Here is a 20,177-nt window from a genome sequence, read left to right as displayed (position 1 = left end):
TTCCATTCATTTCCTATGTACGCTGCTGACTGGAAAGCGACAACCGGAAATACACCAAAGAATGAATGCAGCCGATGGAGAGTCACACCGTACTCACACCAACAGCGGCAAAAGTGAATAGAGTGGCGAGCTTGATCCATTCATTCCCTATGCTGCCTGTCGACCGGAAATATGCCACCGGAGCGTTGAAATCAATCCAATTTCAACGATATATATGCAAATATAGAGCCATTTCCAGAGGCAACCACCAACCACAGAACAAGATCTGACGGACACTTGTGCATAATTGGCTCATACACTTCAGCTTCAAACCCCACCTCCTCGTGCTCCTGCACAAGGGTGCAACAAGCAGAGCGATGAAAAGCAAAATATTTTTCGCTCGGTGTGAATGCCCTATCATCAATGGGCAAGTAACACACTCCTCTATGGTCCTTATGGCAGGGAGCTAACATTGCTGTAGTACCACCCCCTGGTGGCCAGGGGCAACTCCAAAAGACACTTGGTAGACAGGATTCGAATGGGACTTAAGACCTCCCTAGAACGACTTAAAAGCCTGGCTCCAAAGAGTTTTTCTTTATCTAAAAAATGCCATGACCCATGTGACAACGCTGGGCTGGGTGAAATATTTTTAACCTGGTTTAAGGCTGGTTGTTGTACATTAGTCTGAAAAAGTGGAGGCCTTTTCAGTGCATTGACTTGCTCCAGAGCCAATCAATCAAGCTCTGGAGGTCTTTTTGGACTTTTATGGAACATGCTTCGTAGGAGGAGTATAAGCCATGTAAGTTTCGCATACGACCCGAGACCATTACTATGACTGGGGCCGAATAGGTAATCATTTATCTCTAATTATTATATGTATGCCTATTATACACCGGCAACCAATCTGAGCTTGCGGTAGAAATGTCGTGGACGTCGCCTTGCATCAAGCACAAGCTCTGATTGGTTGATCCATTCGTTAAACGGAAGGTACGTTCCAAGATGACCGAGTAAGCACGCTTACTGCTGAGCTGGGTAATTATGGGTAATAGCCTGCTCTCCAAGGGAACAGAGGATTGTCAGGTGCATCCTTGGTAAATGAGCCAAACAGAGGAGTCAGGGTGATTTAGAACAGGACTTGGCGGCTCTGTGATGACGTGGATTCCTCAGAAGTGGTTCAAATGCCGATGATCCTGACAATTGAGAAACACCCTATACATCAGGCTTTAACGCTGTCGGTAGCGCAAACTGCACCGGGCACACTTCATTCTGTATGTTGCCCTGTGCCTTTCACGTGCCCTTTTTACAGGCACTTATTTTTTAATCATTTTTTCAAAAAATAAGCATATCTAATAAGGGGTATTAGGTAATATAGGGGTTTGTTTATTTGATGATTTGTAAACTAAAAAAACAAAATGATTTGTTAAAATTAATTAACTCCGGAATGTGGTGGTGGTGATAAGAGTGAAACAAACTTACTGGAACAGTCACCTCGTTCCAATGGACTGTCTGCCCCTTTTGCTTCTCAGGTATTTTGACAAATTAGTCTTATTTTATTTTTTTTGATAGAATGAGCTAACAATTGGTCAACGCCATCCCTACACATGTTGCATCATATTCTAAATGCTGCGGGCCGGCAGATGTGATTTTTGACGGTGGGGACGGATAGGAGCCTGAACCTGAGTAGAGGCGCTGGGTGACTGCACAGCCAGGGCAAGGTGGGGCCATCACAGGGGAAAAGGCCTTTATCGCTGCTTTTGGCTTTAATTCTTCCTTTACACCGTAGCAATTTTAAACTTGCAAACATAAATAAAAACTCAGACTTTGGCCCAAAATTTAAACCGTTTCCGACATAATGTTGGAATTTTAAAAAATAGTGGCGTAACCTCAGTTTTTTAATGTTTTTATTTTAACATTGCAAGATAGGACCCGGCCTAGAATCAAGATTGTTTTTTAATTAAAAGAGAAATAGTACAGACATACATTACAAGTAATAATATTATAATATTGCATATTGGACGGGTTTTCTTTTACAAAAAGTGATTAGCGTAAAAAAATAGGTCATCTCAACAAACAGCAATATGAATGCATAGAGTGTTCCCTTATTCATCTTTCTTCTGCCCTTCATCGGGATTGTCTTTCCATATGCGGTAGTTGAGGGAGGTGGCGAGGCAGAGCCAGGACAGATAGGGAGCCAAGAGCAAAGTGGCAGTGCGGCTTATGGGATACCAGGACCACATAGTGGCACCCACGGTGCCAGTGAGCAGCACTATCTCCATTAGAGCCTATTAATGGATGACACAGTCATTACAGCACTTATAAGTATACTACAGTAACACATGTTGGTGAATTTACCCATTTAAGTTTGTGTGCACCGAAAAAAATAGGAGTCCAGGCCCAGTTTAGCGCCAACTGCAGACCATACAATCCCAGTGGAACCACTGCATCCTCCGTAAATCCCCCAAGTTCTCTCCATATCAGATAGGAGCCATACCTGGGGTATTTACCACAACAAGATTAAAGTTAAATCAGAGTTAAAGTCAGAATATGCCCAGATCTTGTATGCAAAAAAATCTTACCCCATGCCAGTGTATAGGCAGGTCCATACAACAGGAAATGCTGCATTTGGAGGCCTCCAAGAGGGTTTTTTCAGTGTTGGGTACCAAGCCTTCACCTCTTTGCGTGTAATGAAACCCCCATATAGCCCTCCCAGGTGTGGGAGAGCAGTCATTCCGATCATTGGTAGCCACCCAGTCATTGCCTGAGATAACAGAAAAAGAGAAATAAGACTAAAATGCAAAGACCATTTATTGACATGAGGCTACAAATTGTAATGCTAAATACAAAATACATGTAGTGGTCTGCCAACTGCTTCTTTACAAAAGTTGTCTCAAAAAGTTAACAAAAACACGTGACTGCACTTGCTAAGGAAGTGATAGCATATAAATGTATCAGCTTACGCTACTCCACTCTTACTAACTTATTAAACTGAAACAAAATGTATGATATGACAACAAGAAAAGCAACACAGTAACAAGCATGATAGCACAATGTCTACACTACAACAGAGGGTCATCTCAGGTAACCAACTTACCCTTCGCTGTTGTGTAGCTCTTCAGTAAACTCGGCAGCTCTGTGGCGCACTGACCTCTTTTATGTCACTGGAAGCGACTAGAACACTGCCCTCGTAGGCTGGTATTTTCTGATAAAGTGTAGTGTACGGGTACGGCTCTTATCAATGGCTCCAGTAAACATTTGACCGTCTCCTCCCAAAGCTACTGTAGCCTGCACACGAGCCGCACTGACCTGCGTGACGTCAGCAGTAAGCGCTGCCTGACAGGGACCAACACATGGATCTGTGACCAACAGCACAACGGAAGGGTTTATTCTAGCACTTTGAGACACATGGTAATACAGGCTTGCAAAGCGCAATATACAGTACGTGTCATCGATCAGATCAACGTGAATACTTCACACTGAATAAAACAATAAATCAGTCTGTTACTTAAAGGTGGAGATTTTTCTATATGTTTTCCATCACATGCTGTCATCTTCATCACATTCAAATATTTTTATCAACAAATGTAGGCGCATATTGAACCACAACAGGCCTAGCCTATATCAAAATATTTCTCAAAATAGCTACATTCTTGATTTTCTGGTAAAACATAGCGTAAATCACCCCGATAGCGGCTTGAGCATTTTCTCCCATCGTGTGTAGGTTTGTGTTTTATTTAGGCAGTTATTTCGCCGACAGAAAATAGATATTTTTTGCTCAACAAACTTTAGGCTCAGGGTAAATGGCTATTGCTGAATATTTATTATTGATGTTAATTATTAATATTAATGTTCACTGACCAAGTCCAGATGTAGCGCAGCTGTGTTGTGTTATACCGCTGTTATAGGTCCTTTGATGGAGACTGCGGCCACTCCTCCGAACAGCAGCACACCTCTCCGGTCCTCCAGCCTGTACCTTCTTGTTACTCCCCTCAGCTCGTCGTCTGCTGTGAACTTTCACCCCAGCTGCATAGGAAATGTCATACAGGCAGAGGCCCGTGCTGCAGCAGGGGGCGTAATAGCAGGAAAAATAACAACATTTTACTGCTCTCGCTGCATCTTTTCCCTTCTGTCTGTCGCCGAAGTGCCACATCCCACTACAGTAGCAGCAGCAGCCGACTCCTGGTCGCTGTATCAATGCTCTTTCCGCTTTAGGACCAATAAAAGCCGTGCCTGACATGTGAGTAGCAAACCATCATCGTCGTTCACCACTTGTCCGTTCCCAGTTATGTGCTCAGGCTATTGTATCCACTCAGCGCGGGGAAGAAGCGCGCACAGAGCGTGTGGTTTGTGCCGGAGAGCGGCTCGGATGCTCTCGGGGTTGTAGGGAAGCGTATCCACGAGGATGGAGCGAAAACAGCTTTCTGTCGATGCTGCGTCGGCTTGGCTAATTGAGCAAAAGGCAGGGATTTTTGCGGTGAAAAGTAGTATAGTGTATTTGTGAAATAGCAGGGCAGTAAAATGTTCGTTACCATTGAAGCCACACGCATGACCTGAAGTACTGAAGTGGTGCTGAGTGCACCGCCTGCCACCAGTCAGTGAGGCCCAGTCTGAGCACACACATTGCGGCGGGTTCGTCTGTTTACAGGCGGCGCAGCGGCCAGAAGACACCAGATATATCCACAGGCTCACCGATCACACAAGAGTTCAAGAGCCAGTTTATTTACACAGCAACATCTGGAGACCACTTTACAGATGTGCAACAGCCTGCCGTGTTACATAGGCCTCTATGATGACAATCTTACGAGGTTGAATTTAAGTTCTAAAGAGCTAAATATCAGAAGAGCATGCTCTATTTTTGGCAAGTTTATGCAAATATCCTATGTTTATCAGGGTATTTTACTCCGAAATCTGTCATTTAAAGTATTGCTTGATTTGCCATTTTAATTTGGATTAAATGTTAAATTAAATGAAATGATATATCCGTATACTGTTTCTAATGTGCATTAGATACACACCGTGTGTGTGTAATGCATGACTGTGGAAAAGTGTGGCCTACATCCACTTGGCACAACATTTATTTTCTTTCTTTTTTTCTGTTTAAAGGGGGAAGACAATTTGGTCTTCCTCAAAGATGTCAGTGACTGAGATGTACCGTGTGACCACGATGGTCAGTCAAAGACTCCGGGTTTGAAACAGAACCCTTCACACTGATGGCCTAGAGTCGGTAAGGGTTTATGTGGGTCTAATGATAATTGAAGTCACATTAAATGAATGTCTGCATTTTGATGAATATAAATACAATATGTTTCACTGTTCAAGCAATTTTCAGTAATTTTACAATACAAGCAGGTAGAAATATGATGATTAATGTTATTATTGTAACATTTACTCTACTAATAGCCTATAAAGTTATGTTATATGCCATTATACTTGGTAATAAACTCTAAATTATGTAAGTATCTTAACTTTTGTAGGTTTCAGCTGGCCTGCTGGAGCTATGGGGAGCTGCTGGAGCTGTTTGTATCGAGACCCCATCCGAGACAACCATCTCACCAAATTTAAGGCAGGGCAAATATACTGACCTTCAGATTTGTGTATTCTTTGTTTTTTCTGGTTTAACCTGTTTTTTTCTGGTTTGACTTTGTTTGCAGGTTACCAACGTAGACGATGAGGGGAACGAGTTGGGCTCGGGGATCATGGAGCTCACTCAGACTGAGCTCATCCTTCACACTCGTAAACGGGACGCCATCCGGTGGCCGTACTTGTGCCTGCGCCGCTATGGATACGACTCCAACCTGTTCTCCTTTGAGAGTGGACGCCGCTGTCAGACTGGGCAGGGTAAGCTCCATGCACTCTTCCATTCATTCTTTTTAGTTGCAAAGAAGGTCATGTTTATATAGTATATTAAGCCAAAAAGTGTTGCTATCAATATTATTTTTAAGTAACGATAATAATAATTATGATACTAATTAATAATAATAATGCACACTAGGAAAGCGTAATTCTCTGTATATTCTGGATGATGATAAACTTAAAAGCTAAGCCCATTTAACTAGAGTTCCTTATTAATTGTTATGAATAATTAAAGGTAGGCTATGTATGAATGTGAATTCATATTTTCATAAACATCCGCCAATCTGAAGTTCCAGTCAAATTCACAATTTGACAAAATATTTTACATTTTGTGTTTTGGTCCTTGAGCTGATCATCCAATCAGAAAGCAGGATGAGCCCTATACATTGTGTTTCCATGTCCTTCAGCTAAAACCAGTCTGTAGTAAACCTAAAACTTTAAGACTCTCTTTGACCCTTCTCACAACCCAAACCCTGGCACCTGTCCCTAATCCAGTCCTAGTTAGAGCTCGGTCTCTCATTACGTCGAGTCTCTGAATTCAGAGACTGAGTTAAAGAGGTCCTGCCCTGAGCTTTCAATTATATAACACAATGCACATTATGGTCGGGTTACCTTTTGACTTGTGAAAGTTGTTTTTGACCCAGTAAGGGTGCATCCTACCTGCCGTCCACTACCCTTTTAGGCATGTGTAAAATGGTTTGTGTGATCTGATTCTTGATTCTAAAATACTATTACAAATATAATCTCAATACTTTTTCCACAATCATTCAGTTTTAATGGTAACATCTTTAATAATTTGTAAAATGTGTTTGATTTGTTCAGGAATATTTGCCTTCAAGTGTTCCCGGGCGGAGGAGATCTTCAACCTGCTCCAGGAGCTGATGCAGTGCAACAGCATCAATGTGGTCGAGGAGTCAATGATGATGGGTCGCGGTGGTCACACTCCAGAGATTGAAATGTCTCGCACCCCACAGACACCCAACAGTGAGTCAGTCAGCCACACCAACACCAGGGAGTCCTGATGTAGAACACAGCAGTCGGAATAAACAGTAGGATCTGGGATTCAACAAAAGCCCATTCTGTAAATTATCATAGGATTCAAGTTCAATGAGGCTCAGAAATGCACAAAATGTCTATTGGCTCTTTTAAAGTACTTTACATATTTTATTGTGTTATGTAATTTTGAGACTAATAACTGACAAAATGTCCTTTTTTGTATTTTTGTCCTTTTACATGATCTCATTAAAAATGTTTGCAGCTCCCGGATTTCCTGGCCAGGTATTTCCAAACGGTTACCCAGGTTACCCACTCAGAGGGGACTCCCAGCCTTCGATCACGGAGGAGCACGGTCACAGTCTAATGGCTTTGGAGGACCAGGTGAGCTGTCTCTCTGTGCATTAATGCAAAGGTTTGTTAAATTTCTTACATTTGGATATGTTTCTTCCATGACAGACCCACACCTATGTAAATACTGTTACTATGGAGGGGGACCTCTCTATGCGTCACTGTGTACACTCCCTACCTGAAGTACGTCCTAGCACGTTCCCTGAGACAGCTCAGTCCAACCTGCGCTGCTGCCCCCTGGAGGAGCATAAAGACCCTCAGGTGTTCATCCAGCCATCTTCGCAGGAGGTGAAGTTCAGGCTGGGCCCCACTCCAGCACAGCGCCATCTAATGGAGAGAGAGAGAGAAAGGCTCAACCTCCATAATTTGCAGCCAGTAGAGGGCGCCACAGGGTCAGAAACTGAGGGAGATGAGCCCTCTTTGCACTTGTGCAATTCTCACTCCTATCACCATTTCCATCACCACGCACTCCGACATCCGTCCCATGAGCTTTCAGACAGCAGTGAACTGACCTATGAAAACATAAACGGGCTGCGCAGGAAGCAGCGCCTGAGCCCCAGCAGTGTATCTCAGTCAGTGGGCTCCAGCAGTAGTAGCAGCACTGCGGACAGTCACTCCCATACCTTGCTGCACTCACACGGGCCGGCCTCTCTGCCCCTTCAGGGCTACCCCTGTGACCGGGGCATGGGCCATCGCAGGACAGCCCTGCTTAACTATGAAAACCTGCCCTCGCTGCCCCCTGTGTGGGAGTACAGTGCCCTGCAGCGGGACGAAGAGCAGGAGGAGGAGGAAGATGAGCAGGATGAGGAGGAGTATGATGAGGAGGAGGAGGACTTTGATGAGTATGAGTTCTCTGAAGGACCTGGGACTCCTAACGGGTACCACCATGAGACCAGGGGTATCCACAGAGACGCTCTGCAGAACTATGTGAACACTGAGCAGGTGCAGCCGCCCCGGCTACGACACCCCTGCCCCCTACCACCACGATCCTGTCAGCCGGACAGAGGCGGCAGAATATTTAACTTTGATTTCCGCAGGAGGTCCAGGTCTGGGGCAGAGGCTTGCGAGCATGGCCACATGCCCGCACGGCAGTTGAACTACATTCAGGTGGACTTGGAGGGAGAGCCCTGTCCCTCAGCCCTCAGTGGGGGGGCCCAGCCACAGCCACAGCACCAGCGTCTGCCATCCAAAAAGTGTGGTCCCCAACAAGCCCCGCGGCGGAGCGAGTGCTATGCTGTCATAGATCTGAACAAAACCGTTGCCATGTCCAATCTGCAGAAAGCCCTGCCCCGGGACGATGGCACTTCCAGAAAGACTCGCCACAACAGCACAGATCTGCCTCTGTAGACAGTGTACAGACTCCAGTGGAGAGAGAAGACAGCTGAAGGCTTATCCATATTTAGCACACTGGACCCTTCACTGTCATCCACCATCGAACTGTCGGGCTGACAATACACTACAGGTACTTACTGAGAATTTGTGCACATAAAGGGAAGTTTCAAGGAGAATTTGCCATTAGAATGGCGTGTTATTTATAAATGTGGTGTGGAGTAAGTCATCATCTTAGCGACAAATATAATTTTTTCACTCCTCAGTTGGCATCATCAACACCAGTAAAACATGTGACCCTCAGTGAAAGTTTAAACATTAATGGAAGTGAATGGTCCCTCTGTGATACTGGCCAATATTCATACCTCATCAGAAGCACCTAATTCTCTGCTGGCCTATGAACAGAAGGGCGTTATTGTTACAGTTTGCCTGCAGAGCATCTTGCACACTTGCATCCTATACGACTATATTTGATCATGCAGTTGAATTGTTCAATTCAGATTTTATGAAAATCATTTAGATTAATAATTGCAGAGAATTTTAGATATTTATGTAAACTACTGAAAACAATAGGAAAAGTAGCATATGCAGCTGAAACAGCATTATCCATTCACTGCAAATCAACGTAGCAAACTGTAACATCTCTGATACTATGAAGGAAATCCCCATGGTTTACACTTGTCACAGTTGCACTTTTACTCATTCTTCTTCTACTACAGGTCGCACTATGTTATATCAAAAGCAGGGGCCAAAAAATAGATATGCTTTCTATTATGGAAAAGTTTAATTGAAAACCTCAAAATGGTGAAAATAAGCTATCATATAACTCGATCCCAATATGTATAATTTCGAAAATATTTTGAGTCCTTCAAGATATTTATTTTCTTATTTATTTATTTAAGATATTTATTTATTTATTTATTTATTCAGTTTATATTTTTCCATTTGACAACCAGCATTGTTTTTGTAAATCCAGTCGATAATATGGAGACCAAAGTTTCACCTCAAGTTATCACTGGAAATCTGATTTATACCTAACAATGGTGCATCATTTTTTAATTTAATTTTATTTCCGTTTATGTAAAATAATGAAGATGACTGTATTTATATTTTAAGTGCCAACATTTCAATTGCTAACTGTAATGAGTATGTGCCAGTTGGATTTGTAAGAAAAATATGAAAAAGTGTAAAAAAAAGAAAAAAGAAAGTACAAGGAGTACAAAGGCGAGAATAGAAAGACCAACTTTTTAAGGACATCTTTTTAACGCACATTTCACCTCATTTACTCAGACAGCTGTTTAGATGCCAGTGTGTGAAAAAATTGCGGTGGTTTTATTGCTGCTAGGTGTAAATAAAGACCCGTATACTCCAGCTACGTGTCAAAAATGAAATCTTCAGTGTTTGAAGCTATGCGATGTCTGACCTTTCACCGCGCTCTTAGCTGTTAGCAAATAGAAGTAGCATAATTGTGTTCCTCTGAGCAGTGCAAATGAGTGAGATGTTCGGATAGTTTTCGGCAGCTTTTTCAGCGTTGTTTTTTTGGGAGTGGGTTTAAAGTTCTGTGTAATTGTTGGGACATACAGTACTTGGATGTTGTGAACTATCTTCCAGGATTATGCTTTAATTTATATAGAATGACTCTCACATGTGTGGATGGTGAAATACAAATAGTTGACTGGAACAGGGCTGCGAGGCTGTGGTACTGGCGTAACCACCCCCTAAAGTGTGACAGGTTTTTTTTACTGGAAAGCTCAGAAATACTCACTTTATATGACTTTAAATGTTGGATAACTTTAAATTGTACATTAAAAGTGCTTATTTTTACTATATACTTTTTGGACAGCAATACCATGTTGTTAGTACAGCTGAGAGACAGTATTTTTATTGAATTAATCCATTTAGTTTTAAAAAGCATTTATATAATAGGCTTCTTGTGACCTATTCCTCAGATTATCCTTGATGACCGAGAAATTCTATCAAAATGTTTTACCTTGTTCTGTATTTTTTGTTAGAGACTCTATATAGTTGTAACTACGATGACCTAAAAGTGGAAAACATTTCCCTCAGTATGGTACGTATTTGTAATTTTATCTGTCCCACTTTTACACAAAACTTACAGAAAACCCAAACTCAAACACTGAATTTGTGAGGATTTTTAATTTTTGCCATATCACAATGTCTAAAGGGATGTATAAATCTTTTGTACATTTTTTTTTTGTTTTTTTGCAATAATAGGTGACTTTTGTTTTGTCCATTGAAGTCATACAAATGTGTTAAATAGTATCCTTGTCTATCGGTCGGTTGGCTTCTGTATTCAATCTCCAAGTACTAGGTTGAAGGTACATAGTTTACTTTTCTTCCCTTAAGTAGCATTTTAGCTCCGACAAATGAGACCGGCTGCTTTTTGTGATTTGCTCATCACATCACCAGTGCCATACAGTGTCATTTTGTATTTACCATTCACTATAGTGGCCATCTTTTCTATTAAAATCAGAGTATTGTTCAATGTAAAAGAAAAATATATATATATTTTAACTACTGAAGTGTGTTATGAGTGAAGATCTAATAAGATACCATGCATTTTAAACTTTACTTCATCTCATGTCAACTGTTATAAAAAACAGTGAGACATAACAGTATAGCCACTGTCCTGTGATCAACATAGTGAATTGTTAATGTTTCCAAGTGGAATTGATTTTTTTTTTTTTATAAAATAAGAGTAAACACATTCCATGGATGTGCCAGCTAGTTAGTCCGGTTTCACTTTTTCTATTGCCAATAATCAGATGCAGACATACTTTGTTGATCCCCAAGGATTAATTCTCTTTGTTACAGCCAGTTATTTGACCAAAAGAGGATTATTAAACTTTGAGTAAGAACAAGCTACAATTTAAAATATAACATAAATAATAGTATTAATAATAATAATGAAAACGATAACCCTGGGCCATTAAAAACGTAACCTCACCAATGAGAAAAGTAAATACAAGCGAGGTAAGGAATCCAGATGTTTTTGTAGGGCTGCACAATTATGGAAAAATTCTATGTCTCTTAATCTCTTCCATTAGTTTGAATGTTTGAAAATAAAAATTCTGCCTGAGGATTTACTCCTGGATACAAAACTAAAACATAAATCACATGCATATCGCTCTTCCTGGCATATTGTACATGTTTTTGTGGTAGGGGAAACCTATAGGCACGGGAAGAACATGCAAACTCCTCACAGAAAGGTCAAATTACCTAATAGGTATCATTATGGTCAATATTTGTGGATTTTCATCTTCGATATCCCTTATGACAATGTAATGCAGGAATTCCTTATGGCAATATAACTGGCTGGATAACAAAATTCAAAAACTTTCAATATGTATCCTAATTCAATTGCGTAAAGCAGGTGGCGGTTATAATGTTTTGAGTTCAGCCCAAGTGCAGCTCTTTCACATAGCCTCTGGATTTAGTCGTGTCGTAAATCTTCTGCGACGTCAAGCAACACTTTCAGATAACACCTCCGATCTTTCAGGTTCCTCAAATTGGATTTATCGTTTAAAAAAAAAGAAGAAAAAAAAGAAAAGGATTGTGCAATGATAAAAAGGGCTTGCTATGTGACTACCACTCAGATGCTTATCACTTTTTTTCTTTTACTTTTTTCTCACTGTGCCTTTCATAGACAAGTTGGGACATCCTCACTCATGAACAGTTGTGTTTTGCTCTAGCTGTCATACTATATTGCTCATATACTTGAAGTGGAGAAAAAGTGCCAACTCTTGATTGTACATGATGTCTGAAACAATTGTAACAAATCAAATTAATATGATAAAACTGAAGATTATATTTCAATCATTTATGAGGCAGAATCATGTGTAGGTTTGTTTTGTAGCTACTGTATGTGAAACCTGAGCATTTCTCTCATTGTGAATGTGCAAAGAATAAACTCTCTTTCTGGACTTTACATGTTTTTATTCAAACAATGCAATGGTTTTGGGACATGGACCTCACTAAGTCATCAGTCATATTCTATTGTAAAAATCTGATGAAATAATGAGAAACTGTATCTATTCTTGTGTATTTTTAAAAAAATATATTTTCTGTCTTGTACAAGGATGTCGCCACTCGGAGAAGTGGCCAACATGGTTTAGAACTGTACATTTTTGTGACCGATTCCTGTATTATTGACATAATACAGGTGGCATTAGCATAACTTTGTGATTTAATATTTCTAAAATGAATAAAAGGCTTTGTGAACTTATTTAAGAAAAGACAATATGAAAAGAATGAGTGCCAAATCTGCTCGAGCATGATGAATTACTGGAACACAGAGGACTATTGTGCAGGCCAGTGATGGGAAACCCTCAAACTTCTCCTCTTTCTGTTTCATCGCGTATTTAAACTTTCCTTCAACATTTTTGGTGTATGTTTCTGTGTTATCATTTACAGCAAGGCGGTGTTTCTTATGCTGCCGTATAGAGCTTTACATTGAAAAAATTAACAAAAAATGCATTATTTGAGGTTCTTTAAGCCATTTGATGCGGAGTCGGCCGTTTTGTATGCTCCTCCTTCTCTGTCATGTTGAAATTAGAAATGAGCCTGACATTCAGTGACTTTTAATAGAAGTTTTATCAAATATAGACTGTGGATTTGTCCCAAATGTAAAATTAATTGTCATTCAAATATTAAAATTAATCAAAGAATATTTTTTGTATATTTAGTTTTTCCTCCATCTCATCAGACTTGAAAGAGTGAGCAGATTGATTGTATGATTGATCTTATTTATTTTTCATTTATGGTTAATTACTTAGTTACTTACTTAGTATGATTTTATGTTTGTACATTTTTAATAGGGTTGGGCGATATTTTAATTGTACGGGTAAAAAATATTCCCTCTGATAACTTCATACTGGTATGAGGTGTGTCAAACTGCAGCAAGGGCAGGAGGAAAACCAGCTGCAGCACAGGCAGAGAGGGAAAGCAGTGGAGTGGAGCTGGTCCAATCATTGTTACCTTTGACACCGCTTTAGCCACTTTTCAAACCTCCTGTGACTATTTTTAAAAACAGGGCAAGCAACAAATGTGCGACCCTCATTTTAATAGTAAATGGTCTCAACTTGATTGATGGGTTTCAGGTGATAGAATGTGATGAAGTCACAGCACCCAGAGGGGGCAGGAGCTAGTTTTTCCTATTAACTGCATTACACTTTCACAAGTCGGCTATCTAAAAGGAAAATTCATGAATAACAAAAATTATCATTAATATCATTGACTGGGTCCATGATCTCTCTGCAACATCACAAATCTCCTCAAAAACTACATAATTTTGCAGGAGGCAAGGTGGGTCACTGGAGAGCCAGTCGATGATTCTGGACCTATTCACTTTATTTTGCCCCGCCCACTTTTGCCTCTTTTTGCCTTGTCTCTGCACTTCTGTTGTATTGACACTTCCGTTAGAGCTCAAAGCCCGTTTCAACGGAGAAGAGGAAAATGAGGGGAAATGTTCGCCGTTTGAATATGATGTTTAGTCGATTTTGATTAGTGCAAAATGTCCAATGTTCATTTGCACCAACATGTCAACACTGCACCGTTTCTCTGTGCGGCCTAAAACTGGCTTTGTTTTCGTAAACAGATTTGATCTTGTCTTCTCCAGTCCTATTCACATTCATTGGTGCTCAGAGAAGGACCTGGACCCTACATCCTGTTCCATACAGGCTGTTTTCAGTTTTTTTCAGGGACTGCTGGAGAAAGGCGGGGCCACCGCAACCTTAGGAGTTTTCGCGGCAGCCGTTCTACTTCAATTGTGTGCTTGCCCTTAGGCTGCGCTATTGCATATCTCTCGGAAGCGCCAGCTTCCCGCCCTGAGAGGATCAAAGAACTGACCGCTCCAATCATACTTGGGGTCCACTCACCCCTGACCCCTATAAAAGGGGGACTCTCCCTTCAATCGTCTCCTTTTTCTCTCAGCTTTGCTCTGAATTGGATTCTCGACTTCTAGAATTGACGAAGACTTCAAGAATTGACGAAGATGACTCACCGCATACCTTCGCTTGAACCCCCGTCGCCCTCCGGCGTCAAGCAGCGGGTTTGCGGGTCCTGCACGGCGCCGCTCCTCGCGGGGGATCAGCACGGTAGCTGCTTCCTCTGCCTGGGCCGGCGCCACTCTGCAGATGACGGTTCCTGTGCCGCTTGCCTCGCGCTCCCTCGGGAGGAGCGCGAGCGTCGCCGCGCCTTTTTGGCCCCTGCCTCTCTAAAGTTATCCGATCAGGAATCGGATACTTCGAGCGGGGATTCCCCGGCTCCAGCCTCCCCGGCGCGGGAGCGGAGCTCGTCGCCGGTCTCCCCGGCGCGGGAGCGGAGCCCGCCGCCTCCGCCTGTCCCGAGAAGGGACTGGGCTGCGGACGATGAAGATGATGAGCAGCGCTTCTTTGATGAAGACGCACTCTCTCTTTTCTCCGAGGAGATGCAGCCGCGGGAGCGTTACCCCATGGATCGTCTCCCGGGCCTCATCACTTCAGCTGCGGCTCGAATGGAGCTGACGATGCCTCCGCAGCCCCCAGCTCCAGCGGCGGATCGGTTCCGCGTCCTGTTTGGCAACACCCGCGACAGGCAGCGACCGGTGGTCATTGCCCCTCGCGTGGATTCCCTCCTCCACTACGCTACGCGTGACTGGGGCAGTCCGTACTCTGCCCGCACTCCGGCACTAGCGTACGGTGTGTACGCCACTGTGGAAGGATGGGGCCAGCCGAAGAGCGTCCCCGCCATCGAGGACGGGATTAGAATGTCCCTTCTCCCGTCCTCTTCTCTCTGGCCCGGCGGTAGAGTGGACCTTCCCTCAGAGCGGGATAGGTTCACAGCTTCCATCCTTAACCGCTGTTACGCTAACGCTGCACAGGTCGTGGCGTTAGCGAACAATATGGCCCTGCTCACCGCCTCTCTGGACAAACTCATCTGCGGTCGTGACCAGCTGTCCCGCGAAGAGTTCGAGGAGGCGGAGACCACCATGGCGGCCTTCGCCCGCATGTCACAGGCTCTTGCCCTCGACGGTGGACGGACCATGTGCGCAGCGCAGGTCGGCTGCCGCCATCTCTGGCTGGGCTTGTCCACGCTGAAGGAGGCGGACAAACGCAGTCTCCTGAGCTTGCCGCTCGACCAGTCCTCCCTCTTCGGTCCTGGCATCCAGGCTATGGTGGACCGACTGGAGACCGCCGCTAAAGCCTCCGCTCAACTGGCCCATCATTTCCGTCCTCAGCGTGACCAGGGCTCTGTTTCACGCCGGCGCTCCGAACGAGGAGGAAGAAGCGGCAGATCTCCCCCTCGTCGAGGCCCCGCGTCCTCCTCACGTGCAGCTCCTCGACGCCCCCAGGTTCCGGATCGTCGGCGCAGCGATGATCCCAGCCCGAGGCGTGACCGCCGTCCAGCTTCGGGCTTCAGGGGAGGAAGAGGGGGATTTAAAGACGTGAATATAGGCCGCTCGGCCCGTTACAGCAGGGCTCAGGGGCCCCCGCTGAACGCTCCTTGCCGCTCAGCTCCGCTGCCTGTCAGGGACGCGTGTGTAACGCGCTCTGACTCTTGCACTTGGGCTGCGGATGGAGCTATCCCTCGTGTCACCGCGGCTTTCGCTAACGCGAGCGCACTGTCTCACATGAGTGAATGTGGGCATACTGCTGCTCTGACAGCGAGACCCAGCTGTGATGCGCTGTTCCTCGACAGTGATTGGTCGACTGTACATAAGACAGCGAACGTGGAAGAAAGAGGGGGCTCGAGCAAAATAAGGCCTGTGATTGGCTCTCATACTTCTGCTCAGTGTTCGTCTCCGCGCTCCCGCTCTCTGCCGCTGAGGAGCGGGAGAGGAAAAAGGCGGTATGACATGTCAGGCACGTTAGCTCCCCATGATGTTGCAGCTCGTCAGCATGCTCCTCTAAAAGCCTCGGGGCAGCGGTGTAAGTCTATGTGTAGACCCTCTTCCCTTACACTCCCCACGCGCTCTCAAATCCCCGCTAAGAAGCGTAGATCTGAGCGCGCTCTTTTCTCGGCCGATGAGTCTGTTCTCTCCCGGGAGCGTCAGCCCTTTCTGGCAGGGCCCCCCACGCTGCGGCTCACCGCCGAGAGCGGAGCCTGTGGGCGGGCCCGTTTACCCACTCTCACTCAGTGTCGTGGTACGGCCCCTGACAGAGTTTTACCAGGTCTGGAAAGACACAGGGCTCCTCAGAGCGCCCTGGCTGGACAGAGCGCTCAGAAGGGGATACGCTCTACAATTCTCTCGGAGACCTCCAGGCTTTCGCGGTATCCTCAAGACAAGGTTACGCAGCGCAGCCGAGACAGCGGCGCTCACAAGAGAAGTGGTTTCTCTGCTACGGCGCGGCGCCATAGCAGAGGTGGAGCCGCTCAGAGCGAGGATGGGGTTTTATTCCCCGTATTTCCTCGTTCCCAAAAAGAGCGGCGGTGTGCGGCCCATTCTGGACCTACGGGTTCTCAATCACTACATTGTGAAGAGGCCTTTCCGCATGCTCACGGTGCAGCAGCTGCTGCAATGCGTCAGGCCCGGAGATTGGATGACTTCAGTGGACCTAATGGACGCATACTTCCACATCCCCATTGTCCCAGCGCACAGGAAGTTTCTCCGGTTCGCAGTCGGGGACAAATGCTACGAGTATTGCCGCCTCCCATTTGGCTACTCCCTCGCCCCACGCACCTTCTCGAAGTGTGTGGAGGTAGCGCTGGAGCCGCTTCGCCGTCAGGGTCTCAGAATCCTGACTTACATCGACGATTGGCTTATTCTGGCCTCCTCCCCACTGGAGGCCGAAGCCCACACGGCCGCTGTGCTGAGGCACATTTCTCGGCTGGGGCTGGTTGTCAATCGGGAGAAAAGTCGACTGGCTCCGACCCAGGAATTGGTCTATCTGGGTTTGCGCTTGGATTCCAAGGGCATGAGGGCCTCCCTCTCCAAAGGCAGTCGGTGATTCTGGATCTGGGTCTACGGGTGTTGGATGGTCCGCGGATTGTACCACGGCGAATCCGCTCCCTGCTCGGCATGATGGCATCAGCCCACCCGGTGGTTCAACTGGGTCTGCTGCATATGAGAGGCCTTCAATGCTGGTTTTCACGCCTCGAGTCCCGCCGTGTGAGGGACTTGACGCGGGTGCGGTTGTCCCCCGCCGCAAGGTCCGACGTAGAATTCTGGTTGGACCCCGAGCGCCTCCATCGGGGGGTCCAAATGGGCTACGTGCTCCATTACACGGAGGTGTTCACAGATGCCTCCCTGACCGGCTGGGGCGGAGTACTGGGCCATCTCACGGCGAGCGGTGTTTGGCCCCCGTCTCCGAGACACATCAACCTCCTAGAGATGGAGGCAGTGCAGAAAGTCCTCCTACACTTTGCCACCCATCTGCAGGGTCGCCACGTGTTAGTTCGGTCGGACAACACCACAGTGGTGGCCTACCTGAACAGGCAGGGGGGGGACCAGGTCCCCCGCTCTCCACAGGCTGGCAGCGGAGGTGCTCAACTGGGCGAGCATCCGCCTGGCCTCTCTGAAAGCGCGCCACATTCCCGGATCTCGCAATGTCGGCGCGGACAGGATGTCCAGAGGGGGCGCCCTACGGGACGAATGGGGCCTGGCACCGGAGGTCGCGGCGGAGGTGTGGCTCCGGTTCGGCAGACCAGTGGCCGACCTTTTCGCCAATGCAGAGAACGCACAGTGCCCACTCTGGTTCTCGCTCAGGTCAACAGACGGGCCTCCTCTCGGCGTGGATGCCATGGCCCATCGACCATGGCCGTCCGGCCTGCTTTACGCGTTTCCGCCCCTGCGCCTCATTGCACCTCTTCTTCACAGAGTGAGGACAGAGGGCACACTCATCCTGCTCATAGCCCCAGACAGTCCGAGTGCCAGGTGGTACCCCGACGTGGTATCAACGGCACAAGGGGATCCGTGGCCCCTCCCAGACAGACCGGACGCTCTGACTCAGGCAGGGGGGGCCCTCCTGTCCCGTCCGGTACTGGGGCGCAGACTGATGGTCTGGAGGCTGAACGGGGGAAGTTGCTAAACCTTGGCCTCCCCTCTTCAGTTGTTGCCACAATTCAGGGTGCTCGGGCCCCGTCTACGACCAGGGCTTACAGGGTCCGTTGGCGTCTTTTCTCTGATTGGTGCTCAGAGAGGGACCTGGACCCTACATCCTGTTCTATACAGGATGTACTGAGTTTTCTCCAGGGTCTGCTGGAGAGAGGCAGGGCCGCCTCAACCCTAGGGGTTTTTGCGGCGGCCATCGTTACCGGGCATGTGGGGTTCGGAGTCCACACTGCTCGCAGTCACCCCTTGGTGAAGCGGTTTCTTCAGGGCGTTCGTAGGCTTAGACCGCCCGTGCGCCGGTCGGTTCCGACCTGGGACCTTCAGACAGTACTGGAGGGCCTCTCGGGGCCCCCGTTTGAACCCATTCGCCAGGCAGGGATGGACTGTCTGTCCTACAAGACTGCGATCCTCTTAGCGCTAACGTCGGCTAAGAGGATGGGTGATCTCTGTGCACTCTCTGTGCACTCTTCCTGCATGTCACTCCCTGAGGGTGATGGGTTGATGGAACTCTGGCCCAACCCGGCTTTTCAACCGAAGGTCATTACGTCCGCCTTCAGGTCCAGGGTGATCAGAATTAGGCCCTTCTTCCCCCCTCCGCACGCGTCGGCGGAGGATGAGCGGCGAAACCGCCTTTGCCCGATCAGAGCGGTACGCCACTATCTTGAGCGGACTGCCAGCTTCAGACGCTCAGATCAATTGTTCGTGGGCTTTGGGGTCAGGAACAAGGGTGCTCCGCTGTCCTCCCAAAGATTGGCCCACTGGATATGCCTTGCCATCCGCGCTGCATATAAGGCACAAGGACTCCCTCCGCCAGCAGTGGTCAGAGCACACTCCACACGTGGGGTTGCAGCTTCTACGGCACTGCTCCATGACGCTTCGATTGAGGAGGTCTGCATGGCAGCCTCTTGGTCGTCCTCTTCAACGTCCTCTGCAGGACGTTGCTACTGGTTCAGTTGCCCACGCAGTTTTGGGTGATGGACGGTCATGAATTCCCCCCCTCAACCCTATGGTGGTTTGGGAGGGAATGACCTGGATTGGTTTGGCCTTCTTGGTGCTCTTGCGCTCTTGGGAGAGACGCTTCTGAGCTCCTGTTTTTCCTGCATGGTCGGTTCGGTGCCTCAGGCGCTCTTGGGAGAGGCGGCCTGGCCGAACTGGACCATATCTTTTCCTCGGGTGCCAGCGCTCTTGGGAGAGGCGGCTTCGGACACCCTTGTTATCAGGGGTGAGTCTGCACTAGCGCTCTTGGGAGAGGCGGCTCGTGCAGGCGTCCCCTGATTGTCTTTTTCCGGGGTGAGGCGCTCTGGCGTTGTTAACGGCTATCGGCTGCCCCTCACCCTGCCCGTGAGCCCCTGCTACCTAGGGAGCGTTGAGCCGCTCCCTGGGATGCATAGAGTTGCCACGGGCCTGCTCCAATCATGCGAGACCATGCCTGCTGGGAGTACATTGGTCGGCCACGGCTGCGCGTTGCTTTATGCAATAGCGCAGCCTAAGGGCAAGCACACAATTGAAGTAGAAATCTAAGTTACCTATGTAACTATAGTTCTACGAAATGTGTGCGCCGCCCTTAGCTACGGGCCCAGCAGGCACGACCTCTCTTCGATGGCTGAGTTCAAAGGAGACGATT

General features: G+C 46.7%; 2 protein-coding genes across 3 annotated transcripts; one reads left to right on the top strand and one right to left on the bottom strand.

Annotated features, from left to right (window-relative positions):
- Positions 1-1,997: 1,997 nt before the first annotated feature.
- Positions 1,998-4,126, bottom strand: tspo (translocator protein; the record flags this gene model as incomplete). 2 transcript variants are annotated; one of them, XM_079578227.1, is made up of 4 exons in its annotated part: positions 1,998-2,261; positions 2,332-2,470; positions 2,556-2,737; positions 3,950-4,126. In XM_079578227.1, 4 exons carry the CDS (start codon positions 4,124-4,126, stop codon positions 2,079-2,081), a joined length of 681 nt encoding a protein of 226 aa, XP_079434353.1. In that variant the 3' UTR covers positions 1,998-2,078. The 2 variants fall into 2 exon arrangements, with proteins under 2 accessions (XP_079434353.1, XP_079434352.1); XM_079578226.1 differs by lacking the exon at positions 3,950-4,126 and adding an exon at positions 3,071-3,289.
- frs3 (fibroblast growth factor receptor substrate 3) lies at positions 4,093-11,597 on the top strand. Its single transcript, XM_079578205.1, has 7 exons — positions 4,093-4,213; positions 5,080-5,200; positions 5,451-5,539; positions 5,628-5,814; positions 6,652-6,813; positions 7,088-7,206; positions 7,282-11,597. The coding sequence occupies exons 3-7, from the start codon at positions 5,474-5,476 to the stop codon at positions 8,518-8,520; spliced, it is 1,773 nt and encodes a 590-aa protein (XP_079434331.1). The 5' UTR covers positions 4,093-4,213; positions 5,080-5,200; positions 5,451-5,473; the 3' UTR covers positions 8,521-11,597.
- The last annotated feature ends 8,580 nt before the right edge of the window (positions 11,598-20,177 follow it).

The sequence above is a fragment of the Gobius niger genome (genome assembly GCF_951799975.1).
Source record: "Gobius niger genome assembly, chromosome: 20".
Classification (NCBI taxonomy): domain Eukaryota; kingdom Metazoa; phylum Chordata; class Actinopteri; order Gobiiformes; family Gobiidae; genus Gobius; species Gobius niger.
Note: the sequence above shows the minus strand (reverse complement) of the source record. Positions and strands in the feature narration are given on the sequence as shown.

Bases quoted from the DNA above. Each gene is read 5' to 3' on its own strand.
- frs3 (XM_079578205.1), top strand. From the start codon at position 5,474: ATGGGGAGCTGCTGGAGCTGTTTGTATCGAGACCCCATCCGAGACAAC. The intron at 5,540-5,627 runs GCAGGGCAAATA...CTTTGTTTGCAG, and splicing joins ACCATCTCACCAAATTTAAG to GTTACCAACGTAGACGATGA. The intron at 7,207-7,281 runs GTGAGCTGTCTC...CTTCCATGACAG, and splicing joins TAATGGCTTTGGAGGACCAG to ACCCACACCTATGTAAATAC.